The sequence below is a fragment of the Chelonia mydas genome, chromosome 12, assembly GCF_015237465.2.
Source record: "Chelonia mydas isolate rCheMyd1 chromosome 12, rCheMyd1.pri.v2, whole genome shotgun sequence".
NCBI classification, from domain to species: Eukaryota; Metazoa; Chordata; order Testudines; family Cheloniidae; genus Chelonia; species Chelonia mydas.
In genome coordinates, this window is record NC_051252.2 from 10,581,058 (window position 1) to 10,606,150 (window position 25,093).

Here is a 25,093-nt window from a genome sequence, read left to right on the forward strand (position 1 = left end):
TATACAAAATGGTGGTACCTAAATTAGTTGTTACTCAACAAGAAAGATCTTGGAGTCATTTCCAGTACCCTGGAAGCAATATGTTTCTTTCCAGAGTGCTGCAAATTTATAAGAATCCTTCTCACTGTTCCTGTATCATCCTGAACCATTCTCCAGCTTGAGAAGACTTAAAAATTATCTCCAGTCATCAATGGAACAGACAACTGAATAATGTAGCTGTCCTTAACGTGCATCAAGACAATACCAGAGAACTAGATGTCAATAAGATTGCTGACAGTTTCATCCAGAAAGCTACAGTGAGACATAAGGTCTTTAAACTAGGACGTTAAGTGAAGACAGCATGTAGGTGATTACAATGATTTCAATATACTGTAATTTATAATGTAATTATGTAGTTTATAACAATTATTTAAATACCAATGACATTCAGTTACTAGACTATGGAAGAAGCGTGTAAGTATGCTGAAAAACAGCCTCCCCCAAAATTGGCAAAGTGACCCTCTCAAACACACATGCCCCCTCTTCCAAAGCACACACTGGCAAAAACAAAAGTCAGTGTCTATGTCTGGAGACATCAGATATGAGGATCTTTGGGCTATCAGATTCTTTGCAGATGAAATCACCTCTTCATCCACACAGAAGATGAACGAGGAGACCCTGAGGTGGCCTCCAACAAGGCCATGGGCCCCAGGACTGCCTATCACTCCAACAACTGGGGGTCAGGAACATGCAAATGAGGGTGGAACGAAGAGTGGTCTGAACCTTGCTACAGGTCTCTATATTCTTCTTCTAGCCTCCTCCTGGAAAAGGGACCAGAGAAGCGTACTGTGGATAGTAATGCATCCTGAGGAGACCCTGTAAGTTTCTAGGAGGAGGAATCAGGAAGCTTTTCCGGGAAGAACCAGCAACAGGATCTGGTCTCGCCTTCCTAACAGGAGATGAAGTCGACAACTCTGGAACTGAGGACACATGCCTTCTTTTAGGCACCATGCGCTTCACACCTGGATTCAAAGCATGCAACAAAGCCGAGAGATGAACCTGGGCTACCACAGTGATCGAGCACTCCAGAACCAAGGAGGCAGGCGGAATGGACACAGAGATCGGGTCAGGAAGTGACAATGGATCTGAAAGTCTGAATGTCATCGGATCCAATGATACACATGGGCTCATCTCTTTCGTTATTGAAGCTGGAGATGCAATGGGTCTCTGCTTCTGGCTCATAGCGGCCCTATCAGAATTGGATAGATTTGATAGCTCTGATGTGCAGGAACCGGCACTGCTAAGATTGATGGTCTTGTTCCTATGCTTCTCTTTCCTCGGTGCCACAGCATCCAAATCCGAAAGTGCTGATGGCCCTAGTTCAGAGGCACCACTTACGTCAATCTTCCAGGAAGTGGAAGAGGCAGTCAGAACAGACCCTGGTTCTGCAGTCACCGGAGTTATATCAGAGCTGAATCACTGTGAGACAAGAGAGATGGCACCAACAAGAGCAGCTGAGCTAGACCTCGACCTTTCTTCCAGAACCAGGGCATTGAGATCTGACCATGCAGCCTTGATTCAGACATGAACAGCTTGGGGGCTTGACTGAGGGAAATGCAGGAACCAAATCCACCCTTATAGGGGCTCTGGCTTCTGAGAACCCTTCAGCTGACCAGAACAGATGGAGGTCACCGGATTGAGACTAAACTCTTTAGATCTTTGTCATAAATATAAAGGGAAGGGTAAACCCCTTTAAAATCCCTCCTGGCCAGAGGAAATCTCCTCTCACCTGTAAAGGGTTAAGAAGCTAAAGGTAACCTCGCTGGCACCTGACCAAAATGACCAATGAGGAGACAAGATACTTTCAAAAGCTGGGAGGAGTGAGAGAAACAAAGTGTATGTGTGTCTGTCTATATTTTGTCTTTGCCGGGGATAGACCAGGAATGAAGCCTTAGAACTTTTAGTAAGTAATCTAGCTAGGTACGTGTTAGATTATGATTTCTTTAAATGGCTGAGAAAAGAATTGTGCTGAATAGAATAACTTTCAGTCTGTGTATCTTTTTTGTAACTTAAGGTTTTTGCCTAGAGGGGTTCTCTATGTTTTGAATCTAATTACTCTGTAAGGTATCTACCATCCTGACTTTACAGGGGGGATTTTTTTTTATTTCTATTTACTTCTATTTCTATTAAAAGTCTTTTTGTAAGAAAACTGAATGCTTTTTCATTGTTCTCAGATCCAAGGGTTTGGGTCTGTGGTCACCTATGCAAATTGGTGAGACTTTTTATCCAACATTTCCCTGGAAAGGAGGGGGTGCAAGTGTTGGGAGGATTGTTCATTGTTCTTAAGATCCAAGGGTCTGGGTCTGTAGTCACCTAGGCAAATTGGTGAGGCTTTTTACCAAACCTTGTCCAGGAAGTGGGGTGCAAGGTTTTGGGAAGTATTTTGGGGGGAAAGACGTGTCCAAACAGCTCTTCCCCAGTAACCAGTATTTGTTTGGTGGTGGTAGCGGCCAATCCAAGGACAAAAGGGTGGAATATTTTGTACCTTGGGGAAGTTTTGACCTAAGCTGGTAAAGATAAGCTTAGGAGGTTTTTCATGCAGGTCCCCACATCTGTACCCTAGAGTTCAGAGTGGGGGAGGAACCTTGACAACCTTGCAACCGAAGTCTGAACAGATCCGGTGTATCTAACCCCCCGAGCTTCCTTAATCAGAAAGAGTTGCAGATGACTCTCCCCATTCTTGCAGGCCCTGGGGGTGAAGGTCTGACTGATCCAACACCCAGAAGGTGCCTGGCCTTCTCTCAGACACTATGCACCGCATGTGGTTATCTGAAATTGAGAAGAAAGCAAAGCAGGAAGCACAACTTTTTTGCTTTTCTGATTCTACCATACCCCCAAACTGGGGAGACACTAACTTCTTGCTAACTTACTATAAGCTAACACTAACTAGCTGTTTTGGAACAAACAAGTACCCCTCAAAGAGATTGGAGGAGTTCACATCCATCCAGGCATGCATTGGAAGGAATGGAGGTGAGGAGGGTGCTCCACCCCCTATACAGCCTCACTCTCAGTACATCTGGAAAGATAAAGGAGAGAACACAAGCGTACTAGCTGAGGCTCCTAGAAGAGGGTTTTACCACAAGGTGGTGCAGTATCCCATAAACTGGAATATGCAGAGCCTCCCAAAAGAAGAATGTTTGATTATCAGTGAACTTGCACCACCGAAGATGTTCCTAGCATATTTGACACTATGGAATACATACACGTGAAAAGTCACCACATGATCTGGTAGAAGAGTGAGATTTAGAGAACAAGAAATTCAATGATTTGGGTAGTTTAATGGAGGAATACTAACTAACTGAAAAGGGAAGAGAAAAATAAGATCCAATAAACATACTCCTAACAGTTTGCAATGTTGGATTCTCCCATCGCGTCGCCAGATGTGTGTTCTGCTAGCGTTGACCTGAGTTCTGGGTTTATTTGTTTTTATGGCTTCTCACATGGGAAGCGAGTCCAATCCTGGATTTGCAAATACGGTTGCGGGGAGAGTTGGAGGCACTGGCCTTATGATATACTATTTTTTTCTGCAAAGACCTCACATGCCACTCCTCACAAGTGGACACAGCCTCATGGCACAAACCTCTCAATCTGGGTCTGTTCAATGCAACAAATTCCCAGATTCTAAGGCCTATGCATGTTTTGAAGTTGGCTTTCAAAGTATCTGTATCTAAGGTGAGGTTGATCCTTAGAGTGGGTCCCCATGCTCAGCTGGTTGAACAGCATGGCTTTCAGTATGTCGGAAACCTCCATGTGGACAATGTGTCCAATCCACTGAAGTTGAGCCCTGATGAGCATGCTCTCACTGCCAGAGATTTGGCACTTCTTAAGGGCTTCAAAATTGGGTATCCTGTCTTGCCACTTGATGTTGCAGATTGATTTCCGGCAATGACGATGAAAGCTCTTTAGCTATGTAAGGTGACATGTGCAGAGTGTCCATGTCTCACGGTGATAGAGGAGTGAGGTCAGTACAGCAGCATGATAGATCTTTATCTTGGTTCTTAGGCGGACTCCACATTTCCTCCAGAGTCTGTGGGTGAGCCTGCCAAAGGCCAAGCTGGCCTTTACTGGGAACTGAATGATCTCATTATCCAACATGGTGTTACTGGAAAGTATGCTACCCAGGCAGCAGAATTTCCTGACCAAGTAGAGAGGTGGGATCCTGAGGCATGCAATGCTGGTGCTGACTGGTATATGATCTCTATCTTTTTCAGACACTGTAAAACTGAAGAATTTTGAGGCTTAGGCAGAAAGGTCCACAATAAACTGAATGTGTGTGTGCAGTGAGGGGCACAGTCATCAGAAAACAGGAGCTCTCTTAATAGCTGTTCAATTACCTTGGTGTGGGCCCTGAGTCCATGTAGACTGAATAGACGCCTAGCCCCCACCCCCATCCAATCTAAACTGAACGTGTACACCTCCATCAAAGTCCTGGAATGTGAACAAGACAATGGCTGAAAAAACAATGGCAAAGATGACACGAGACACATTACGCATCATTGTTAGATGTTGTTGGTACAGGTAAGGCTACTGATGAGTCACCACACTCCATCACCCTGGCCATCATGAAATTACCAGATGACAATCATCTCTGGGCAGCCAAATTTATGAAGGAGTTTCCATAAACTCTTGTGATTCACTGCACCAAAGGCCTCTATCAGGTCAATAAGCACCAGGCAGGGATCCTTGTTCCGTTCACAAGACTTCTCTTGATCTTTGCAGACAGACAAATACATGTCTATGGTGCCACAACCAGAATGAAAGCCATACCGTGACTCTAGATACACCCAATCCAGTAGTTGAGATACAAGCATGCCGAGGACACAGAAGGATCTTCCTTGTTATAGATAGCAAAGAGATTCTGCAATGGTTGTCACGATATGCATCACTTCTTTTTCTATGGATGGACTATGAAAGCATCCTTATACACCTGTGTACCTGCTCCAATAGAGTTTTGAAAAGGCTGGTGAGCTCCCTGATCAGGCGGACACCTTCACATTTGTATACTAGGTGCAATGTCATCGAGGCCTGGAGACTTGCTCATGAACAGCTGCTTGATGGCCTCAGTAACATTGTCTAAAGAGGGGTCCACGGATAGCTCTTTCATGACAAGATGCTGCAGGAATAAGTCAATGGCTCCCTCAGACATAGGGATTGACAGTTCAGGAGACTACAAAGTGCTCTGTCTGTGAGAAAGAATATCACCTTCTGGTCACCAACTGCTGCAGGCTATATCATCGGATTTGGGGCCACACACATTATGGAGACCTTGGTGCGGCTCCCCTCTTACAACCCTGCTGAGATCTTCATAAAACGCCTGCCAACCTCCTCTTATTACGAGTTATTGTCAGTGCATAGGCACTGATAATGGTGGCATACTGGTCTCTGGACAAGTTTACATGGAGCACCATAAATTGGTCATTGACTCCCTTGGGGACCAAGTCAAGCTTCTGAAAATGTCAGGTAGGATGGCTACCCTTACCCCCAACTGCCTTGGCTTCTCCTTGGCCTTGCCAATCCAATAGTAGGTGTATCTTGATCCCACCTCCTCAAAGGTGTGATTCATCAGTGAGTCTGGTTTCACTGAGGGCAGCAATGTCTGTTAAAAATCTTCAGTGTTTTGGCAATAAGAGCTGTTCTACATTCCTATATTTGGTCATTCCATTACCCAAATGTCCATCTGAATTTTTGTTTTATTGTGACCGCTGTGTTGGATGACCAATCAGGAGCAGTAGCCTGACAGATATGGAAGGGGCAGGTTGTGTTCAGGATTATTTTCAGTCCCCTTTCCCTGGATTGGGGAGAGCAATGCTGTGCATAAAAAGACCTGCTCTGTCACCTCAGGAGGATATGAGCTCCTCATCTGCCTTGATCTGTGGAAAACAATCACTACTCTCAGGCCACCTGTCTGCAGAGTGACTAAGGAGTATCAGCAGCATCCTCTGCCTGTCCCCATTGCCACAGGACTCTAGTAAATTAACTGAGTTAAATGAGTTGTCTGAACAACCTGCACTATGAATGGATTTAAGAGAGATGTTTGTGCAGAGCCATTTCTGCTTTCTTGCCTAATCAGCTGTTGTCCTGCTGGTGTAATAGATGTTATAAGCATGGGAGCGGATACTGGTGCAGGATTTGGTTCTGGAGTTGTCCTTCTCCTAGATGAGTGGTCAACCTGAGTAAAAAGCCTCATCTGCCCACGGATGTAGCAACTGGTCATTGATTACGTATATAATGCAGCTTACCCTCATATGCCATCTTAAATCATATGCTTCACCACCATGCCCTCCATTGTCACTGTGTTCTGCACTGTCTGCTGATGAAGTTTTTGTGGTGATGCTGGCAGGAAGGTTTAGGTGTTACTCATACTTACCCAAGGAGCGTGGAGGGCAGAAGTGTCATCATCAGGTCTGCCCACTGCCCAACAGAACTTCAATACTGATCTACCAAACATTTTATCTTTCCTTTTCCTACCAACACAGCATCAGGGAAAAAAAATCTGTAGAGAGCTGCCACTGGCTTTGATTACTATTACTAAAAGCAGAGAGAAAATTGAAATGTATCTATTTCAAAAAGGACCATTACGTGACAAAGCAAAAAGAGTCGTGTAATGGCTTGTATAAGCTACGTTTCATACTACATTACCCATCAACTCCAAACAGGTGGATCTCTGTCATAAAAAGGGTCAATTTTTTAAAGCAGCTTTCACTACTATTTTGGGAAGGGGGTGACTGACCTAGCAAATTCTAATGTGAGCTAGCATCACATTTAATCTGATTTAAGTTAAAACTACTTTTTATCATCCTACTATACTACAAATAAATACTCAAAGCTCATGTAATGCAAGAATACTTTCTATTGGCATATGTCTACACTTAAACGGTTACAGAAGTGCAGCTGCACTGCAGACACTGCCTACACCAACAGGAGGGGTTCCCAAGAGGCAGCAGTTAGGTCGACAGAAGAATTCTTCTGTTGACCTACTTCTGTCTACACTGGGGGTTAGGACAGCATACCTACGTCTCTCAGGGGTGTGGATTTTTCACAGCCCAAGAGACGTAGCTAAACTGACATATAGTCTCACTGTAGACCAGCTCTTAAAAATCCTTACATTTTAAGGATATCCTAAAAGATTGTAGAATGAGGGGACTCCAATAGCATTTAGGAAAAAACTTCAATAAATGCAACTAATTTATGTGCTTAACTACAGCAGTTGCAGGCCTCATGTAAGAAGACACTAGTAGAATTCACAGAACAGTAAGGACACTCAATGGGGCAAAGACTCCTGTGAACCTCTGCTTCATTAATTACATGTGCCTAATTTGATATTAGCTACATCTAACTTCAGTTTTATTTCACATGCATTCTTTATACATACCCACCCTCACAAATCCTATTTCAGACACATCTATGCATTTAAAAGCGAAACGCCAGTCAACTTTATTCTTCATACATATATGTACAGCCAATTGAAAAATGAAATCATAGATGGAAGTCTTCATTTGGTGTAGTTTGCATATCAATTTAAGCACAGTGCCAAAACCTTAAAACAAAGAACTGCATATGTATGCGAATGTTTTCTAACTTGGCCAAATAAAACAGATTTTCACCAGACCATAGGAAGATAAATCTGCAGTAAGGACACTTCCTCTTTCAGATTTCAAGTTTCTGTGTCAAACCACTGAGGCACTAGAGCAGGGGTGGGCAAACTTTTTGGCCCAAGGGCCACATCAGGAAATAGAAATTGTATGGTGGGCCAAGAATGCTCACAAAATTGGGGTCGGGGTGCAGGAGGGTGCTTTGGACTGGGATTGAGGGGTCTGGAGAGTGATCAGGGCTGGGAGAGGTTCAGGGATGCAGCCAGGCGGCTCTGAACACTGCCCCATCTGCAGGCACCGCACCTGCAGCTCCCTTTGGAGCACACAGGAGCCAGAGCGGGGCCATGCTGCGGCTTCCAGAAGCCGCATGGTACAGCCCCCGACCCTGTGCCCCAGCTGAAGCAGAGCCGAGCCACGTGGTGTGGCCCCCAACTCAGCACCCCGGCCGGAGTGCTGGGGATTAAAGCAGACCGTCGGCTGTAGTTTTGCCCACTCCTGCAATAGAGCCATTCAGAAAAAAACTACATAAATGATAAATCTATTGTGTGTCCCTCTCCCCAACACTCTTCATATTTTAAAAAAAGGCTCAATTGTTTCCGGTGGATACTGGGCTAGATGGACCATTGGGTTGACACAGTATGGCCATTCTTATGTAGTTCTAAAGGTTTATTTGCGAAGTCAATAATTCTACGTAATGGATTTACTTTTCTTTTTTACATCTTAGGTTTTTTGTATTGAATTAGCTATGTTAGAATAACCTTAAGGTTGCATGGTAAACTTCTCAGAGGAATTAAAATATTTATTTTTCAAAATTACTTCACTCCACACCCCTGTGTGTGCACGCATGCGCACACACACACACACACACACACACACACACAGGGTCACATATTTTGTAGCTTTTGGAGGCAGATCTCATTGTACACGCCAGGGGCCCCTTGCATTACTTATTCCCCCAGCCACCCTCACAAGCTTCCTATGTGCTACGTTCTCATACTCCTCCAGTTCAGAGACCTCTTACAACTTCTACCCCTTCCCCCTGAACCACTGTCCTCTATTCTCCCCCTCACTGCAGAGGCTCTGAGCACTCTCTTTTCACCCACAGCCCCTTTTCCCATTGTGGCAAGGGCTATGCATGTCCACCATTCCATCCATGGTTCCGCTTGCCCCTCCTCAAATCCACACCCAAACAGGTCCCTGCTTCCCAAACCACCACCACTTTACACATGTACCCCCACCCTCCCCAATTCCTTTGTGAGCTGTGCCTAATGATGCCTCCTAGGACATTCCCTGATTTTTTGGAATTGATTGGATGCAGCTTTCCACCGTTCCAAAGTTATCACATTACAGACTGAAACAGATGCTACAGAGTTCAGTGTTAGACCTTGCTTCACTTGGCAAACTACAGTACAGTCTTAAATCACGTGATCAAATACTTTTGTTCTCCACATGACCCCCTTCCTCTTTCCAACTGGTCTTTTTAAGAAAAAAAAAAAAGTCTATTGAGAGACTGTAGTCTCTCGAGATTAAAAGTAACTATTCCACAGCCTCCTTTTTCACAGGCAGGTTGGGCTGCTTAAAAGGCTCAGGGTGGAAGATCCCAGAAGTTCAGAGTGGATGCAAGACTGATTTCTAAAGCAGAATGAGAAATTCAGGAAAGAATTAAAAGGTATTCCTGGTACAAAACTAGACTGTGTTCCCACTAGAAGCATTAACCACTTTTAAATGTCTGGTCACTTTTGAGGAAAATCCTAAGGAGAGTGCTGCTTCAGACAGAAAAGTTGGTTCACCCATGGAAGTGCTAGTTCATACAACATGCTGTCTGAAAAGTGAAAACTCTCATTGGGAACAGAAAAAGGTAAATCCCATTCAATGCAAATCTGAAGATACTTATGAGGAGCACTTTACACTTCTTGCTTCCTTTATTTATTTTGCCTCATTTTAACTCAGAATGAAATTCAATTAAAACCATATAAATTCTCAAGTTTGTGTGTCCAGTTGAAGAGTATCCAGCTTTAGAAAGACTATAATAATGAACATACAAATTCTGAAAATAAGTGCTCTGCAGAGGTGGTCTGGAATCTTTCTATGCAGCTGTGGAAACAGAATAAACTGGCTAGTTTTGCTGTTCGTGACAGAGGGCTAAGCCCTTCTAACGGAGTCTGATTCTGCCTCAAAGCACCAGACAACTGGAGACCCACTGTGGGTGAATATGAAATAAGAAGTTTAACGAGCCACAGACTTTTTTTTACTTATAACCGTGGCCATATGTTTACTGACAAAAACCTTTGTTAATGAAGAGTTAAGGTTACCCAGTTGTATCATGTCCTTTCAGAATGTTGAATGCAGTAAAACAAATGTCCGAAAACCGGGAAATACTGTAAAAAAACTGGAGCAGCTTGGAAGAGCTGTGATTGTGAAATGAGGTGATCTTGAGGGCTGTACACCTATGGATGTTTGTGTTAGCCCCTCTCCCTGACCATTTTACATGTGATCAAAGGAAAGAGGTACCTATATACCTTGAGAGGGCTGACCCCCTTGGAGGGACATCAGACTAGCCCACTGAGTAGGACCAGAGAATGCTGCCTAACTCTAGATTCACCTGTGCCCACTCCACTTCAAAATATTCACCAACAGCTGCAGTTAAAGTGGTGAGCAGCTCTGTGAAAGATGCCTCAAGTGACTTGCATAAATATCAACGCATGTTCAGCCAGGAGCCCACTTATCCAAGCATTTCTTCTCAGCCACAAGATCATAAGATCTCGTGGCCCCACAAAGCCACGAACGGATACCACCTCTCCACCCTGAGCAATATGTAGCCTTCTACTGAGTAGGGAGTGAAGAAGAGGGAGAGGAGGGGATATTATAAATAGAACACCAAGAAATATAGAGAAAAACAAAAACGGCAGAAAAACAAAAGGGCAGAACGGGAAAAGAGACCCTACATGGCAACTGTGCTGATGCACTGAGGAGATACCAATACACTTCTGTAGCTAAACAACAGCAACCACCAGTTACTTCAGTTTGCACAGATTTCAAAGTAGCATTGTGGAAAATAACCAGATACACTTTCTCTATAGGATTCCAGCAAAACAGAAATGAATAAAAAGTGAAAACCCAATTTAAAAACCCCCAGCTCTATACAAATAAAAGGTATGCCTTTATAGGTCTATTAGAGGTACAATGTGGGTGAAGTATATCTTTGATTGGACCAACTTCTGGTGTGAAGAAGAGCTCTGTGTGATTCAAAAGCTTGTCTCTCTCACCAACAGAAGTTGGTCCAAAGATATCATCTCACCCATTATCTCGTATTATCTCATTGTGTCCCCAATATGCTGGAACCAACAAGGCTACAACTACTCACACTTTATACGCCTCTCTCTCTTGCTTAGCCATAGTTAGTATTTTATTGCTCTACTAGGTTACTACTAATTTATTGCACCCAAGTGCACTACGCATTGGGACTATGAATAGAACATTTCTTCCTTGAAGAATTTATAATTTAAGGCCCAAATCTCACAGGAAGTTGTATGTTGTTAACTGCTTTGTCCTTGTGAAACTCCATTTGATTCAATGGGGTTCTGTGCAAGGACAACAGTCTGCTCACATTCAACAAAGTATATGAGCTGAAATAATTGCTGCACTATAATGTGGCTGGAATATTTTAACAAACAAGCAGATCTGGTGGTTCCATTTAATTTTTTTCTAATTATAATATTCATATTGCTAATAGAATTGTCTTTGAAAAGGCTCATAATGCATCGAGATAAATACATTAAACATATGTAACACATTCAGGAAAGTTTGAAAAACTCCTAAGTTTTTATACCACTTACCGAAATATAGGAGTATGGCCAGGCTTTGGTTTGTTCCAAGTAAAGTGCGAAGGAACAGAAAGAAATTGGTCACCAGGCAAATCCTTTTTCAACACATGTTGAGATCCAGAGCAATCATCTACTGCAGTTTCAAGGGATGGTGATAAATTACCCTGTTCTTCAGAACAGAAATCTATTTTTCCTGATAAAGTAGCAGTTTGATCCTCAGAGGTCTTTCTTGTTTTAAGAGGGATGTCAGTCTCTGTACAACACTGAAATGGTGAAAGGCCAGGATTAAGACCTTGTACACTATGGAGAGAAGTGTTTAACCATGTGTCTTCTGTTATGCTTCCCCTGGGAGAGTGGCCAGGTGATGGAGTTGGAGAATGGTGAGGAGAGAGAGAGCCGGGATAACAAACTTCTGCACTGGAGTGTCGTCGCTTCCCACAGGGGGATGTAGGTCTCGATGAGGGCCTTGATGTTGGTCTTGGGTTTAGCCAATTTTCATCTGTAATACTAGTTCTAGGAGAATGACAAGGAGACTGTCTAGGAGACAGGGCATGCCCAAATCCATAAGGCTGCTGCCAAGGTTCATCCCCTGGACTCCTTGGAGAACCACCAGGAGATGCCAAAGGAGATCCAAGGGTAAATCGAGCAGCAGCTTCATTCAGCTCTGAGTCTACATCATCATAAACATGAGAGATGGACTCGCAAGAGGAAGCATCTGAGAACCAGCTCCTGGAGGAAATGCTGCTGGCAGGGCTTGGGCTAAGGGATGATTCCCTGTATGATGGCTCAAGAGGAAGATACAGGTGGTCCCTTGAAGGCCTTTCCATATATTCATTTTCTGGGCCATTTGTGTGCAATTCATTCTCACTAGCTTCAATCCCTTGATGACAGTTAGGAGAGATAGATGTAATTTGAATACTAGGGCACTCAAAGGGTTTGGGTCCACCTATTGGACTGTATTTGGATTCTGGTACCTCGCAAGTTCCTTCGTAGTTTTTATGACCCTGCAGTCTGGTTGGTGGAGACAGAGGAGAGGAGTGTGACTGCAATCCATGATGAGGGATACAAATTGGCTGATTTACAGAGGATGATGGTTGGTCTACATTAAAGATGTATATGGATGCACAATCATCTGGTTCAAGATCTGAAAAAGGAAGAGAAGAAAAAAAGTCAGAAGTGTAGTATGTAGTATATCAAGTTTCACGTATTTGCCTGATAGTTACTCATTATTCTAGGCAATTCCCAGGGTACTGAATGCTGTCCAGCTTTCCCACTAGATACCACAAACAAATTTTACAGCCTTAATACATTTCAGATTTTTTTAGATACCAGTTATAAAGTGATAGTTACATGAGGCAATATTTTAATAGAAAAGACATTGCATAGCCGTGATTTTAATGATACATGTTGAATTCGTACACTTGAAAACAGGTTATATATTTATACCCTGAAATACTGATAATCTTTGTACTTCAATCTTTATTTTCGAATATATTTTCCGTAAAACATTGCAAGTTTTAAAAACAGTCAATTCATTACTTAATTCATACATGTAACTTCCTGTATTTTTTCCCCAATAAATTTGCTTTCTTCACTGGTATACAGAGATTTCACTTTATTGTAGTCCAGCTTTCCATTAATAAATGTATTTTAAAGTATTATTAGAATAGCATGCTTAGCAACATTTACCATGTTTAAAATTAGAATACTACTAGTAATAGAAAATGTTCATGAGTCATACCTTTATGTACAGATTACAAACAGCCAGAAACCATTCAATTATAGGAGGCTATATATACCTGTAATTGAAATTTCCTGAGCACTTCTATTCCAGAAATCCTTCCTCAATCTTTAATGTTTTCAGATTGAAGTTTTCCAACTCCAAGGGTCAATAAAAGCTGTTCATTAAAACAGGGCAGAAATAAAAGCTGTGGCATGTAAGCCCTGTAAATATAGTCAGCAGTTGCTTCCTTCAGTTCTACACCAACTTCTCCCATCCCCCTCCTCTGGGCTGGGGAAGCTCAATCAGCAAGAAGCCCGAGAGTGGCCTACAAGGCTTTCCCTCCTGCTTGTTACCACTGGAACTTTCCATCTGTTGCTATTCTTCTGCTAAGGAAAGCCTCCAATTACCAGCTGCTGCTGTTGCTCCTGCTCAGAGAGGTGTATATGAACACAATTACTCGGGGTCGAGGCGTATGTCCCCATCCCCTGACACCCCCTCCCCAACAAAAAAACCCACACCTGATTCATTCTGGTGCCACCCTCTCCCAATATACAGTATATGAAAATAGAGGGGAATGAATTTAGCATCCTCCTCCAGTCTGTAATCCCCTCTGAGCTTCCCCTTAGCGCAATTTCATTCTTTCTGCTATTGGCCAGATCCTACAGGGCTAGACCACAGAGAGAAGTATCAACTCCTACTCTTTAGCTGATGTTTCAGGTGACACAGAATACAGCTGTATGCAACCTCCCCACCCTACTTCCTCCCAAAGCTTTCCAACCTCTATAACGGTGCCACTACTGGAAGCAGGAATATAAGAACAGATGAGCGGTGGGACAAGACCAAGATCACGGCAAGCACCAAGAATATAAGCAAGCAAGCAAAAGCATATGGTGATGGGGTGGGGTGGAGGGAAGACAGACAGACATAAGTCTGCACCAAGAGAAAATGGCTATTTCCCCTGTAACAAATACGATAATTAAGACAGTCACCCACAGTTATAAACTATACTGATTTCTTAATGGTGACTACTGCACCCTTTGGAAACTAAGCCACTACCAGTGTTATTTTGCCTACTTCAATAAGACAGCATATAAAAGCAGTGAATTTACCAGTAGTGACTCTAACCTCAATAATGCATGACTAAGGCTACGATTCAATCATGAATATTTTTAGTAAAAGCCGTGGACCGGTCACGGGCAAAACACAAAAAATCATGGCCCGTGACCGGTCCATGACTTTTACTAAAAATACTCATGGTTGAATCGTGCGCGTGCACGCTACGGGGAGAAAGCCGGAGGCCCCCTGCTGGGGTGGGGGGGGAGGCAGGGTCCACAGCAGCTCTGGCTGCTGCCAGGATGGGGGAGCCCCCCGGGGCCAGCTGCATTGGCAGCTGCTAGGGCAGTCCCCGGGGTCAGCTGCCCAGGGCCGCCAGAGCAGTGACCAGTGCATCTGGCTGTGAGACCACCCAAGCAGCTGGCTGCAGACCCGCTCTAGTGGCGGCCAGTGTGGCTGGCCCCAGGGCTGCCTGAGTAGGCGGCTCTGGGGCCAGTTGCTTGGGCGGCCCTGGAGTCAGCCACACTGGCCACTGCAGAAGTCAGAGGTCACAGGAAGTCACAGAATCCGTGACTTCCGGACCTCCGTGACAGACACGGAGTCCTGTGCATGACTAAATAAGTGTATTAGAATCTGTTTTCCTCAACAGGGGCTTCCTGTTCTGACAGTATATATACACTAACAAAAAACCATAAAATTCAACGTTTCAAGTTTGCCACTATGGAATTAAGGCTTGCTTGATACTAAAAATCAGTTTAAACAAAACATTTGAGCACGATACAGCAAAATTACAAAGCTCTGGGTTACCATACTTAATGATGCACTGTAATTTGAATTTGTATCTTACCAAAACTACACTGCAGAATGTGAGACTAGTATGTAATTCCACATATAAAAGGAAGAAAAACAGCAACATGCTTTTTTTCTTTCCTGTGCATGACTAGATTTTTCTCAATACATACAATCATCAGCAGTTCATGGTGGTGTTTGGAGTTAGAAGTGAATATTCCGGGGGTGGCCAAACTGGCTCGTAAGCCACATGTGGCTATTTTACTATTAAAGAGTGGCTCTTGGAGGCACCCCTCCCCCCCCCGCCATTCTTCACCTACCAGTCGGGGGGGGGGGGGGGGCCACGAGGAGAGCTCGGGGCTTCTGCTCAGCACACGTGCTGAGACTCAAGGCTTCAACAGGAGTGGGGCTGAAGCCCTGAGCCCCAGCAGGCATGTTCTGCAAGGCTGAAGCCCTGAGACCCCCCCCTTGCAAGGCAGAAACCCCTAGCCCCACCACCCCGCTGCAGGACTGAAACGCCACTCCGGGTGATGTGCCCTGGCTCTCGAATTTCTGAAGATTGCCGAATGTGGCTCAGAAGGTCAGTAAGTTTGGCCACCCTGATATATTCTCTAAAACTGGGGTGGGCAAACTTTTTGGCCCAAGGGCCAGATCTGAGTACAGAAATTGTATAGCGGGGCATAAATGTTCATGAAATTGGGGGCTGAGGTGGGGGGGGGGGGGGGGGAGGAGGAGGGAGGGCTCCGGCTGGGGGTGCAGGCTCTGGGGTAGGGCTGGGGATGAGGGGTTCGGAGGATGGGGGGGGGGAGGGGTCAGGAGTGCAGGCCCCGGGCAGCGCTTACCTCAAGGAGCTCCCAGAAGCAGTGGCATGTCCCCCATTCCAGCTCCTATGCAGAGGCTTGGCCAGGCAGCTCTGCGCGCAGCCCCATCCGCAGGCACTGCCCCCTGTTCCCGGCCAATAGGAGCTGCGGAGGTGGCGCTTGGGGCAGAGGCAGTGTGCAGAGCCCCTTGGCTGTCCCTGTGCGTAGGAGCCAGAGGGGGGACATGCCGCTGCTTCTGGGAGCCATGCAGAGCTGGAGCGCCAGAGCCCTGGATCCCAGGCCCTGGCAGGAGCTCGAAGGCAGGATTAAAACATCTGAAGGGCCGGATGCAGCCCTCAGGCTGTAGTTTCCCATCCCTGCTCTAAAAACAGAGCTGCAAAGCCTGAAACTGTGAAAGAGGGATTTTTGGGTCATACGCACATCCCACATCAATCTGAACATTCAGGGAGATTAGACAACCAACTGTATCCCCAACAGTCCTTTCAAGTAATTTTACTTCTTACTCTTGGCACCTCAATATTATGCTAGGTACGCCACAAACTGATAAATCTGACAGTTTATCAACTCTTCAAAGCAAGGACTACCTTCAGACAAAATGCAACAAAAACAGTGAGACAAAACATGAGTCATCAAGTTTACAATTTTCAGCAAAAGCATGCATAGTGAACAGGACTGGGACAGGCTAGAAGGGGTCAGACTTTGTGGGAGAAGAGAGGCAGAAGGATCTGACAACTACAGTTCACCCCCCATCCAGTACCCAGAATGCAATAAAATTCTAGAGCCTCAATTCCTCTGCAGTCAGCGAATATCTATGAAACTCACTGGCAAAGTGTCTCTCATCCTCCTCTAATGCTGGCCCACAAAGAGAACCCTACAGTAACTCCTCACTTAATGATGTCTCGTTATGTCGCTGATCTATTAGGGAACAAGCTTGTTTAAAGTTGCACAATGCTCTCCTATAAGTTGTTTGGCAGCTGCCTGCTTTGTCCACAGCTTGCAGGATTCTATGGAAGAGCAGCCCCTCCTTGTGGGGATTAGAATCAGGGGGAGCCGGCAGCCCCCCACCCCCAAATCAGCTCCCCTAAATTCCCTGTAAGGTACGTGGCTCGGCAGCTGCCCAGCAGCAGTTCAGATGGCCATGCTACTCCTGCCCTGCCCTCTGCCTTGGAAGGGCTTCCAGGAGCTTCCTGCTTGCTGGGGGAGCGGAGGAATGGAGAGGGGTGCTGATAAACAGGATGTCCCCCTGCTCCTGCCCCCTGCTCCCTACTCCCTCTCCAGAAAGCGGAGGACGGAGGACGGGGACAGGGCTCAGAGACAGAAAGGAGGGAGCTCGCTGGAAGCTGTTGCTTCTGGTCTGAACTGGCTGATCTACTTAAAAGGGCAACGTACTTGAAGTGGGGTCAGCACACTTAAAGGGGCAATGCATGTATCTCTGACTCATGCACTCACCCCCCACCACTTTGGAAAGTCAGCACCTGCGCAGCCCTGCATGTACTGTCAGGAGGAGGGAGTGGTGTGCTTCAGCTGGATAGCATGAGCTCCTTATCACGTTCAGTTTTTGCAGGGAAGATGCCATGCATCTATTGTGTTTCCTCCGTCTTGCCTCAGTCTATGCTGCCTTGTAGAGTGTGAGGCTACATCAACAACAGCATATTAACCTTGAGGGCTCAGCCAAGTGTTAGTTCATTTAGCAGCAAGGTATTCCCCGGGAAATATTTTCACCCTCTGACTCTACCACCTCAGCCAAGCTCCACAATAATATTGTACACAGCAATGAATTAAACTGTTTGTTTCAAATTGTTTAAAACTTATACTGTATATGTATATAATGTCTTGTCTGGCGAAAAAAGTGTCCTAAAACCTAACCCCCCCACCCATTTACATTAATTCTTATGGGGAAATTGGACTCGCTTAACATCGTTTCGCATAAAGTCGCATTTTTCAGAACACAACTCCAACATTAAGTGAGGAGTTAACGCAAGTAACTGACAGAAATAATACAGTAAGTGGAAAAAGTCTGCATGGTGGTTCGAAAGGTTCCAACCCTGCTGATGAACCATGTGGGTATCAATATGATGCCACATGCTGAAATTTGTTTTTCTCCGCCTCGTTTCTTTTAACAGCATAGGAAATTACACACAAAATCACGTTAAAATGAACATTACGATTTCAATATCAAGCACTGAAAAGTTAGAAAACATCTGAATTAAGATTGCTAAGTATTCAAAAATGTTGGCACCCCAAGTTCATGGACACTTGATTTTGTTCTCTGTGCCTCAGCTTGCCAGCTATAGAACGGAGATTATGCCACTTCACCTCTGAGGTGTTGGGGGGGGAGGGGGAGGAAATCAATTCATTAGTATTTCTGAAGTAGTCATTTCTAAAAGCCCACATCATTTCTGAAACTTCTTCCATTTTCTTCAAAGACAGCGTTTGGTTAAGACCAGCTCAAGAGAGAAGGTATTCTGATGAACAGAAGCACTGATCCAGCATTTCAGATCAAATGAAAAAGAGCAGGTTTAGAAGTCTGGCAACTAGGGGGAAGACAGGATATCAAAATGTAAACAGATTGTGCCACAAGGAAAAGAGAGCCAGATGTCTACAGCAGAGAGAAAAATGCAGTGGTGAGATGGAGATGTGCAGTAGATCATAACATGGAATGGGAAAGGAAAGAACTTTATACCAATCTTTTTTTAAAATACTTATTTTCTACTTGGTCTACAATTTGCTGAGTGACAAACATCCACTGAACTACAAGAGCTATGTCCCAGATCTGGCTGTAAAGATGATGTAAAAAACTGGAGCCACTAAGCCAGGGGTTCTCAAACTGGGGGGTCAGGACCCCTCGGGGGGATCACAAGGTTATTACATGGGGGTTGTGAGCTATCAGCCTCTACCCCAAACCCCGCTTTGCCTCCAGCATTTATAAATGGTTTTAAATATATAAAAAAGTGGTTTTAATTTATAAGGGGGGGGTCGCACTCAGAGGCTTGCTATGTGAAAGGGGTCACCAGTACACAAGTTTGAGAACCACTGCACGAAGCCAACTGCCCTGATTGTTAGTGGTGCTTTATTTTTCCCATTTGGAAGTATTACATTCATGATGAAGTAGGGGAAGGACTTAGCATAATTTCTCCTCTACAGAAGGGCCTCTCTTTCCTACAAAGTATGCCAATGTATCAGGGATGGAGTTTGTAGAGGTTGGTTCAGTAGCAGGACACATGGCAGGTGAATTAAGTTTCACAGTGCAGGGAGTATTAGTGACGATGCTGGTGTACTCAAGTCTGTGTTGAACTGCAGAGTTTGTCTTACTCTGATGCATCTAGTCACTTCCAGATCTAAAGATTACAAGGAACAGAGATGAGGGGGCATGAGACCACATGAGCATAGAAAAGGCACTTTTTGACTTCCACACAGGGGAGGAGCTTTTTATTGCAAACAGAAATTGGTCTTTGCAAACCAAAAGATTTGAAATCAATAAAAGGACTCAAGCCTTTGGGCAACAAACTACAGTATCAGGATGTTCTAATACTGAAATAAAAATTCAGGGCATATAATGCTGAACAGCAGTTTACAGATAAACACAGCCAAAACTGTCAACTATATTACATCAAGGGTCGCTGAACTGCTGTTCAAATCTAAGTGCCAATACCACAGTTGATGTCCATCATATAATCCTAGTCACTGTGTATGGCCTAAATTCCAAAAAAGGTCCAACCATCAATCACCTACAGAGATGGAGAGAAGCCACAATACGCAGGAACCAAAGGTCCTTTTAAAAAATAGTTTGATATACAGGAAAGGTGCTAGATTAACACTATAAAGTGCCTGAAAAGAATAACTACTTAACTGTAATTCTGCTTTTTTTTAAAAAAAATGAACTCCTAAATTTAAGTAGTATAAGTGAAGCCAAAACTTCTCTAGCTCTCAAAGCTTGGTCCTTTGGAAGCACAGGCAAGCAATCCTTATTCTGAGGCCAACAGCTAATGACATAGTGCCCTCTAGAACATATATTTTTCAGTTCCTTGTTAAGCAGGAATGAAGAGCTCCCCAAAGTATAGTTTAAGCCCACACAACATTTGTCAGGGACAGATCAACAAAAGGAAAAATAAAGAAAATACCATACCCCTTCCCCAGTTCTGACAGTAGGTGGATGTGTAAACAGGAATCCATTCACATATTTTAACGAATCAGAATTACATATAATTCTCTTCTTTAAAGATAACATATTGAATGGACTCCCAATCTTGATGGCTAAAGTCAAGAGTCTTCAAGTTCACAGATGATCCAACGATAAAGGGGGGGAAAAAATGTATGAGGGGGAACAGGATAAAATTCAGGTTACAGAGAAGTTGTCCCAACCCAAGACAGAGTTCGTAAGGCTGAAGACCTAGAACCAACATACAGCTCTGCAGCTGACTGCAATCAGGACATTTATGTATGGACAATTGGTCTCAGAATGAGGCTGCCCTGTCTCTAAGAGTAAAAAAAAAAAAAAAAATCTAAGTATGAGGCCCACTATTTCCACCTTCCATTCCCCTCCAAAAATATCCATGCAGCAGGGAACACAGAGAGGAGGGAAAGTTCTTCATTTCTTGAAGTCCAAGTACCAAAAGCTGACAGTGGGTAAGGAATCTTCATTCCTTCTCCCATGCCCAGGATCCCTTTGAAGGGACTGGGGGGGAACATAAATGGTAGAATTTCATCACACCCAGGGAGAAGGCAGCAACAGTATATATGTGGGAGAAAGATGTACAGGTACATGCTCCTTACTGTTGGAGCTCTCAAGACCACATATGCTTCTCTGCTGGTATGGCCTACATCTATCAGCAAGAGAAGAAAATTACTTAAAATAGTGGACCATGGGGGTGTGGGGGAGGGAAGGGAGAAGTGCAGTAGACAAGGGTATGTGTTATATACTTGGATGGTCAGAAGTCAGTGCTTTAAAGAATTTGTTTTAAACTCCCTCCTCCCCCCACATGATGTTGAATATTTAAGAAAAATTCAGCATACAATATGAATATCAGTGGCTAGACAAAGGGTCCAATTATTATAACCTCAGCACTTCAATAGTTCCTTTTTGCCTAGAAAAGAGAATTTGTTATGGTTTACTTTCATACAAAAAACTGCAAACTTACATTGGTGAAGAACAGGTAGATTGATATGTTGAAAGAAACTCTTGCAACATTTGCCATTTCCCATCAGAAGATGTAAAAGATACACACACTGGTCACTCAGATTCTCCTCCCCTGCCCCTTTCTTCTATTACAGTCAAACATTCAAAAAAAATGGAGATCAGCCATCAACCAAGATCAATTTTTTAAATCTATTTTGTAAAAAAAATCTTTGTTCTCACAGCATGGTCATGAAAGGAACAGAATTTTTAAAGTTTCCTTTTAAAGAAAAGGGCAAGTTGGTTTATTTACAAATGCACATTAACATCCATACCCAAGGTACTCAGAAAACCTTACATCAATTAAAAAAGTTACGGACTTAAAAAAAAAAACCACACACTTTGAAGTTGAAGAAACAGTTATAGAAGAATCAAGCCCTATTTATAATCAATCATCATCATAAATGGTTTTAGACACTGCCTCCACAACACATGATTAAAACTCATATTAATCATGGTAGCTAACTTTGTTTTGTTCATGCCAGAAGCCTAGGTTGGCACAGACGTCAACTGATTCAGCACACTTTTTTGCGGAAATGGTTTGTGGATCCTGTTGAAAACCACTGGTCTAGACTGCAAAAGAGTGTGCTGAATCAGTTGGCGGGGCTGAAGCCCCGATCTCCAGCGCCCCCTGCGGGGCTGAAGCCGGGAGCAGCAGGGCTGAATTTTGGAGGCCCAAGTCTCAGTGCTCCCCATGGGGCAGAAGCCCTGAGCCCATGGGCAGAGTTAGGGGACACAGGAGTGTTGCTCCCCCGCAAACTACAGTGCAAGAGCAGGGCATTCCTGGGGTAGCTCCACCCACCACACACACACACACACACACACCCCTGTCCTTCTCTCCCTGCCCCTGTCCAGGTCAGTGGAGGGCAGCCAGAGCCAAGCAGTGCAGGACAGCTGCTGCTCTGGCTGGTGCCATGGAGCAGTCAGTCGTACTCTCATATCCTGCTGCTGCTGGTGCAGGGGGTTGAAGCTGCTCCTCAGCTCCCAGCCCTCTTTACTCACGCAGCTGGTAAGAGCTGTCTGGGTGGGGGGGACCTGGCTCCATGGCTGGCAGAGCCCTCGGGGAGCCGCTATCGCAGGGGGAGCCCTCCCTGCACCCTGACCTACCCCCCCATCTGCCCATAGCTCAGAGCTACCCCCTCCCTGCACCCTGAGCTATCCCCCCCCCCCATCTGCACACAGCCCAGAGCTACCCCCATGCCCGCACACAGCCCCTAGCTACCCCTCTCCCTGCACCCTGAGCTGAGCCCCCCACCTTTGAGTTATAATTTTTGGTTGTGCCCTTCCTGCTCCCCACCTGAGTCAGGGGGTGGAGCTGGCTCAACCCCCGCTGGCCCCTGCCCACCCAGAATAGAAATGAAACTACACCTATGCCCGAGCTCCCCCCCCCCCAACCCCGAGCCCCCACTCCCTGGCTGTGCTCTGGACTTTTTGTAGCATGTTATGGTGGGCCTCAGAAAGAAAAAGGTTGAGAACCCCTGACGTATATTTATCTTATTACAGACAATCACTACGACTGCAATTTAGTCATGAGGTCACGGAATCTGTGACTTTCAAAGACCTGTGTGACTTCAGCCAGTGCCAGCTGGGAGCTGCAGGCCGCAGCAGGGGGAAGCTGGAGGCGGGGGGACCCCTCGTAGCTCCCAGCTGCCCCAGCTCGCACTTTATCATGGGTATTTTTAGTACAAGTCAGGGACAGGTCACAGGCTTCTGTGAATTTTTCATTACTGTCCATGACCTGTCTGTGACTTTTACTAAAAATATTCATGACAAAAATCTTAGCCTTAACTATCACAGGATGGCTGGCCCCTTTAAGAGTAGGCAGCACCCACTCCATCCATGATGGGCTTCTTTAGGGGAAAAAAATTCCATCTCTGACCACTTGTAAGTATCAGCATGGTAGCTGTGTTAATTTGAATCAGCAAAAACAATGAGGAGTCCTTGTGGCACCTTAGAGACTAACAAACTTATTTGGGCATAAGCTTAAGCATAAGCTTTTGTGGGCTAAAACCCACTTCATCAGAAGTAATTACAACTGCTTAGGTAGCTGACTGGCCCCTAACTGACTAATGAAAATCTGGACCTCATAAATGGCAACCACAGCTCAGCTGGAGGACAGTTCCTGTAGAGAGGCGCTCCCAAAGGAAGTAAGAGAATATCTTTGGAAAGCAACTTAGGGAGGGACCTTCCAAATTCCTGCATGACTGGAGACTCAGCCTATAAGGAGCTGCATGCTGTCTGGAGAAGAACTGAAGTTGGCTGGCTCCAGCAAAGCAGTCAAAACTGAGAGCGTTTTTAGGGTACAGGGGCTAGAGGTGAAATGGAAACTCAGGTGGAACAAGTTCAGACCGAGTATGCCTCCCCACTAAGAAGTATGGATGAAAATCTTTTCTGTTTTAGTTGATATTTCTGTCAATGAGACATTCAGAAGGGGACGCTGTTAGATATATAAATGTCTCATTTAATGACCCAAATGAGGAAATTATTGCAGGGTGTACACCCACTGGTCCCAAAGGGGTACACAGGGATACCATGTTCCTTTTATAGGCTGCTGATAATCTTACAGGGGACGGGATACTGTAGAAATGTAAAGACAAAAATACCTTCATATAAGTGTACGATCAGTGTATTAAGAAGAGACATCTAACTGAACACCTAGTCATGAATAAATTTAGTAAAGCTAAATTTAGCTATATGCAGAAGTTACATGGCTTCAGATTCAACTACTAATTAACAGAGGATGAAATCCTGGCCCCACTGAAGTCAAGGGTAAAACTCACAAGGACTTCAACTGGGTCAGAAATTCACCCAGAGAATCCAAACACAACACAAGAGAAGCAATGGTTCCAAAACCTGCTTAATATGGTGATTAGAAAAATACTAAAGGTCTTACAAGGAGGCAGGAAAAATTAGCTATATAGCTTGAAAAAATAAATAAAAATAAATAATCTTTTCCTGGCATTTGCTACACCCTCTGCCCTGAAGACAGGGTGGGCAAACACTTCCTTACAACATTATGCCCCTGCTGTTTTCTGATACTGCAGCATGTATATTTGCCAAACCACTAGTGATCACATTCAGTGCTTTATTCCAGTTTCATAGGAAGAAGACAGCATGCTGAGAGAAGAGCATGCTTGTGCAGATTGTGTTTTACGTTAATGGATCAGATGATTTCTTAAAAAAAAAGTTTCTCCTTGTCTGCATATATCTCACTTCTCTTTTTTGAAACTGTTCACACTAAAATCCTGCCATAATTTCCTGTACAAACTTAAGCAAAATGTGGTTTCTACTAAAAGAGCAATAAAAAAGGAATCCAAGCCTATGGCAATAAAACCCATGTGACAGAGTTAGGACTATGACAGCAAATATCAAAGAAAGTGAAACATTTTGGGCCCCCATGCTTTTTTAAAATGCATGAAAAACGTTACTGTTGTCCCTTTTCAACCTGAGTGGTTACTCAAAGTTCAGGGCCCTTAGGCATACTCCAGTTGGAAGCAGAAATTGATGGAATCCAATATTTTCTTTGATGCAATCTTGTTCATTTACAAATAATGTACAAAGGCCTGCTTCTCTGAACACAGGTGGAACCAAGAACAAAAGGAGCAGTTGCTTAGCTCAGGGCATGGTTACATTGAAAACTTCAAAGCGCTGTTGTGGGAACGCTCCCACGGCAGCGCTTTGAAGTGCGAGTATGGTCGCATGCGAGCGCTGGGAGAGAGCTCCCCCAGAGCTCCTGGTAATCCACCTCCACGAGGGGATTAGCTCCCAGCACTCGGAGCCTGTCTACACTAGTGCTTTAAAGAGCTCAAACTTGCTGCGCTCAGGAGGGTGATTTTTCACACTCCCGAGCCAGCAAGTTAGAGCGCTATGAAATGTAAGTGTAGACAAGCCGTTATAGTCCCAAGCCTCTAACCAACACCAGACCCAGAAGTACACACGCGCTCTCTCTCTCTCTCTACAGGGTCACACTGTGCTCACAGGCAACTGGTTGGCTTTCTTGCCTCTGATCCTCTCTGTTCTTGTCTGTCTTCAGTTTGTGTGTTCTGCCAACAGTAACATTTTTTTCTGAAATTTCAGTA

General features: G+C 44.5%; 1 protein-coding gene across 4 annotated transcripts in view; it reads right to left on the reverse strand.

Annotated features, from left to right (window-relative positions):
- The window catches only part of NFATC3 (nuclear factor of activated T cells 3), a 137,133-nt gene that overhangs the window by 87,746 nt on the left and 24,294 nt on the right, over positions 1 to 25,093 (reverse strand). For 3 of the 4 annotated variants that reach the window (XM_037877397.2, XM_037877398.2, XM_037877396.2), the window contains exon 2: positions 11,468 to 12,599. In XM_037877397.2, the coding sequence (XP_037733325.1) occupies positions 11,468 to 12,599 (1,132 nt within the window). Of the gene's footprint in view, positions 1 to 11,467; positions 12,600 to 13,254; positions 13,354 to 25,093 lie in introns of those variants that run through there. The other variant, XM_043526551.1, reaches the window with a different exon arrangement.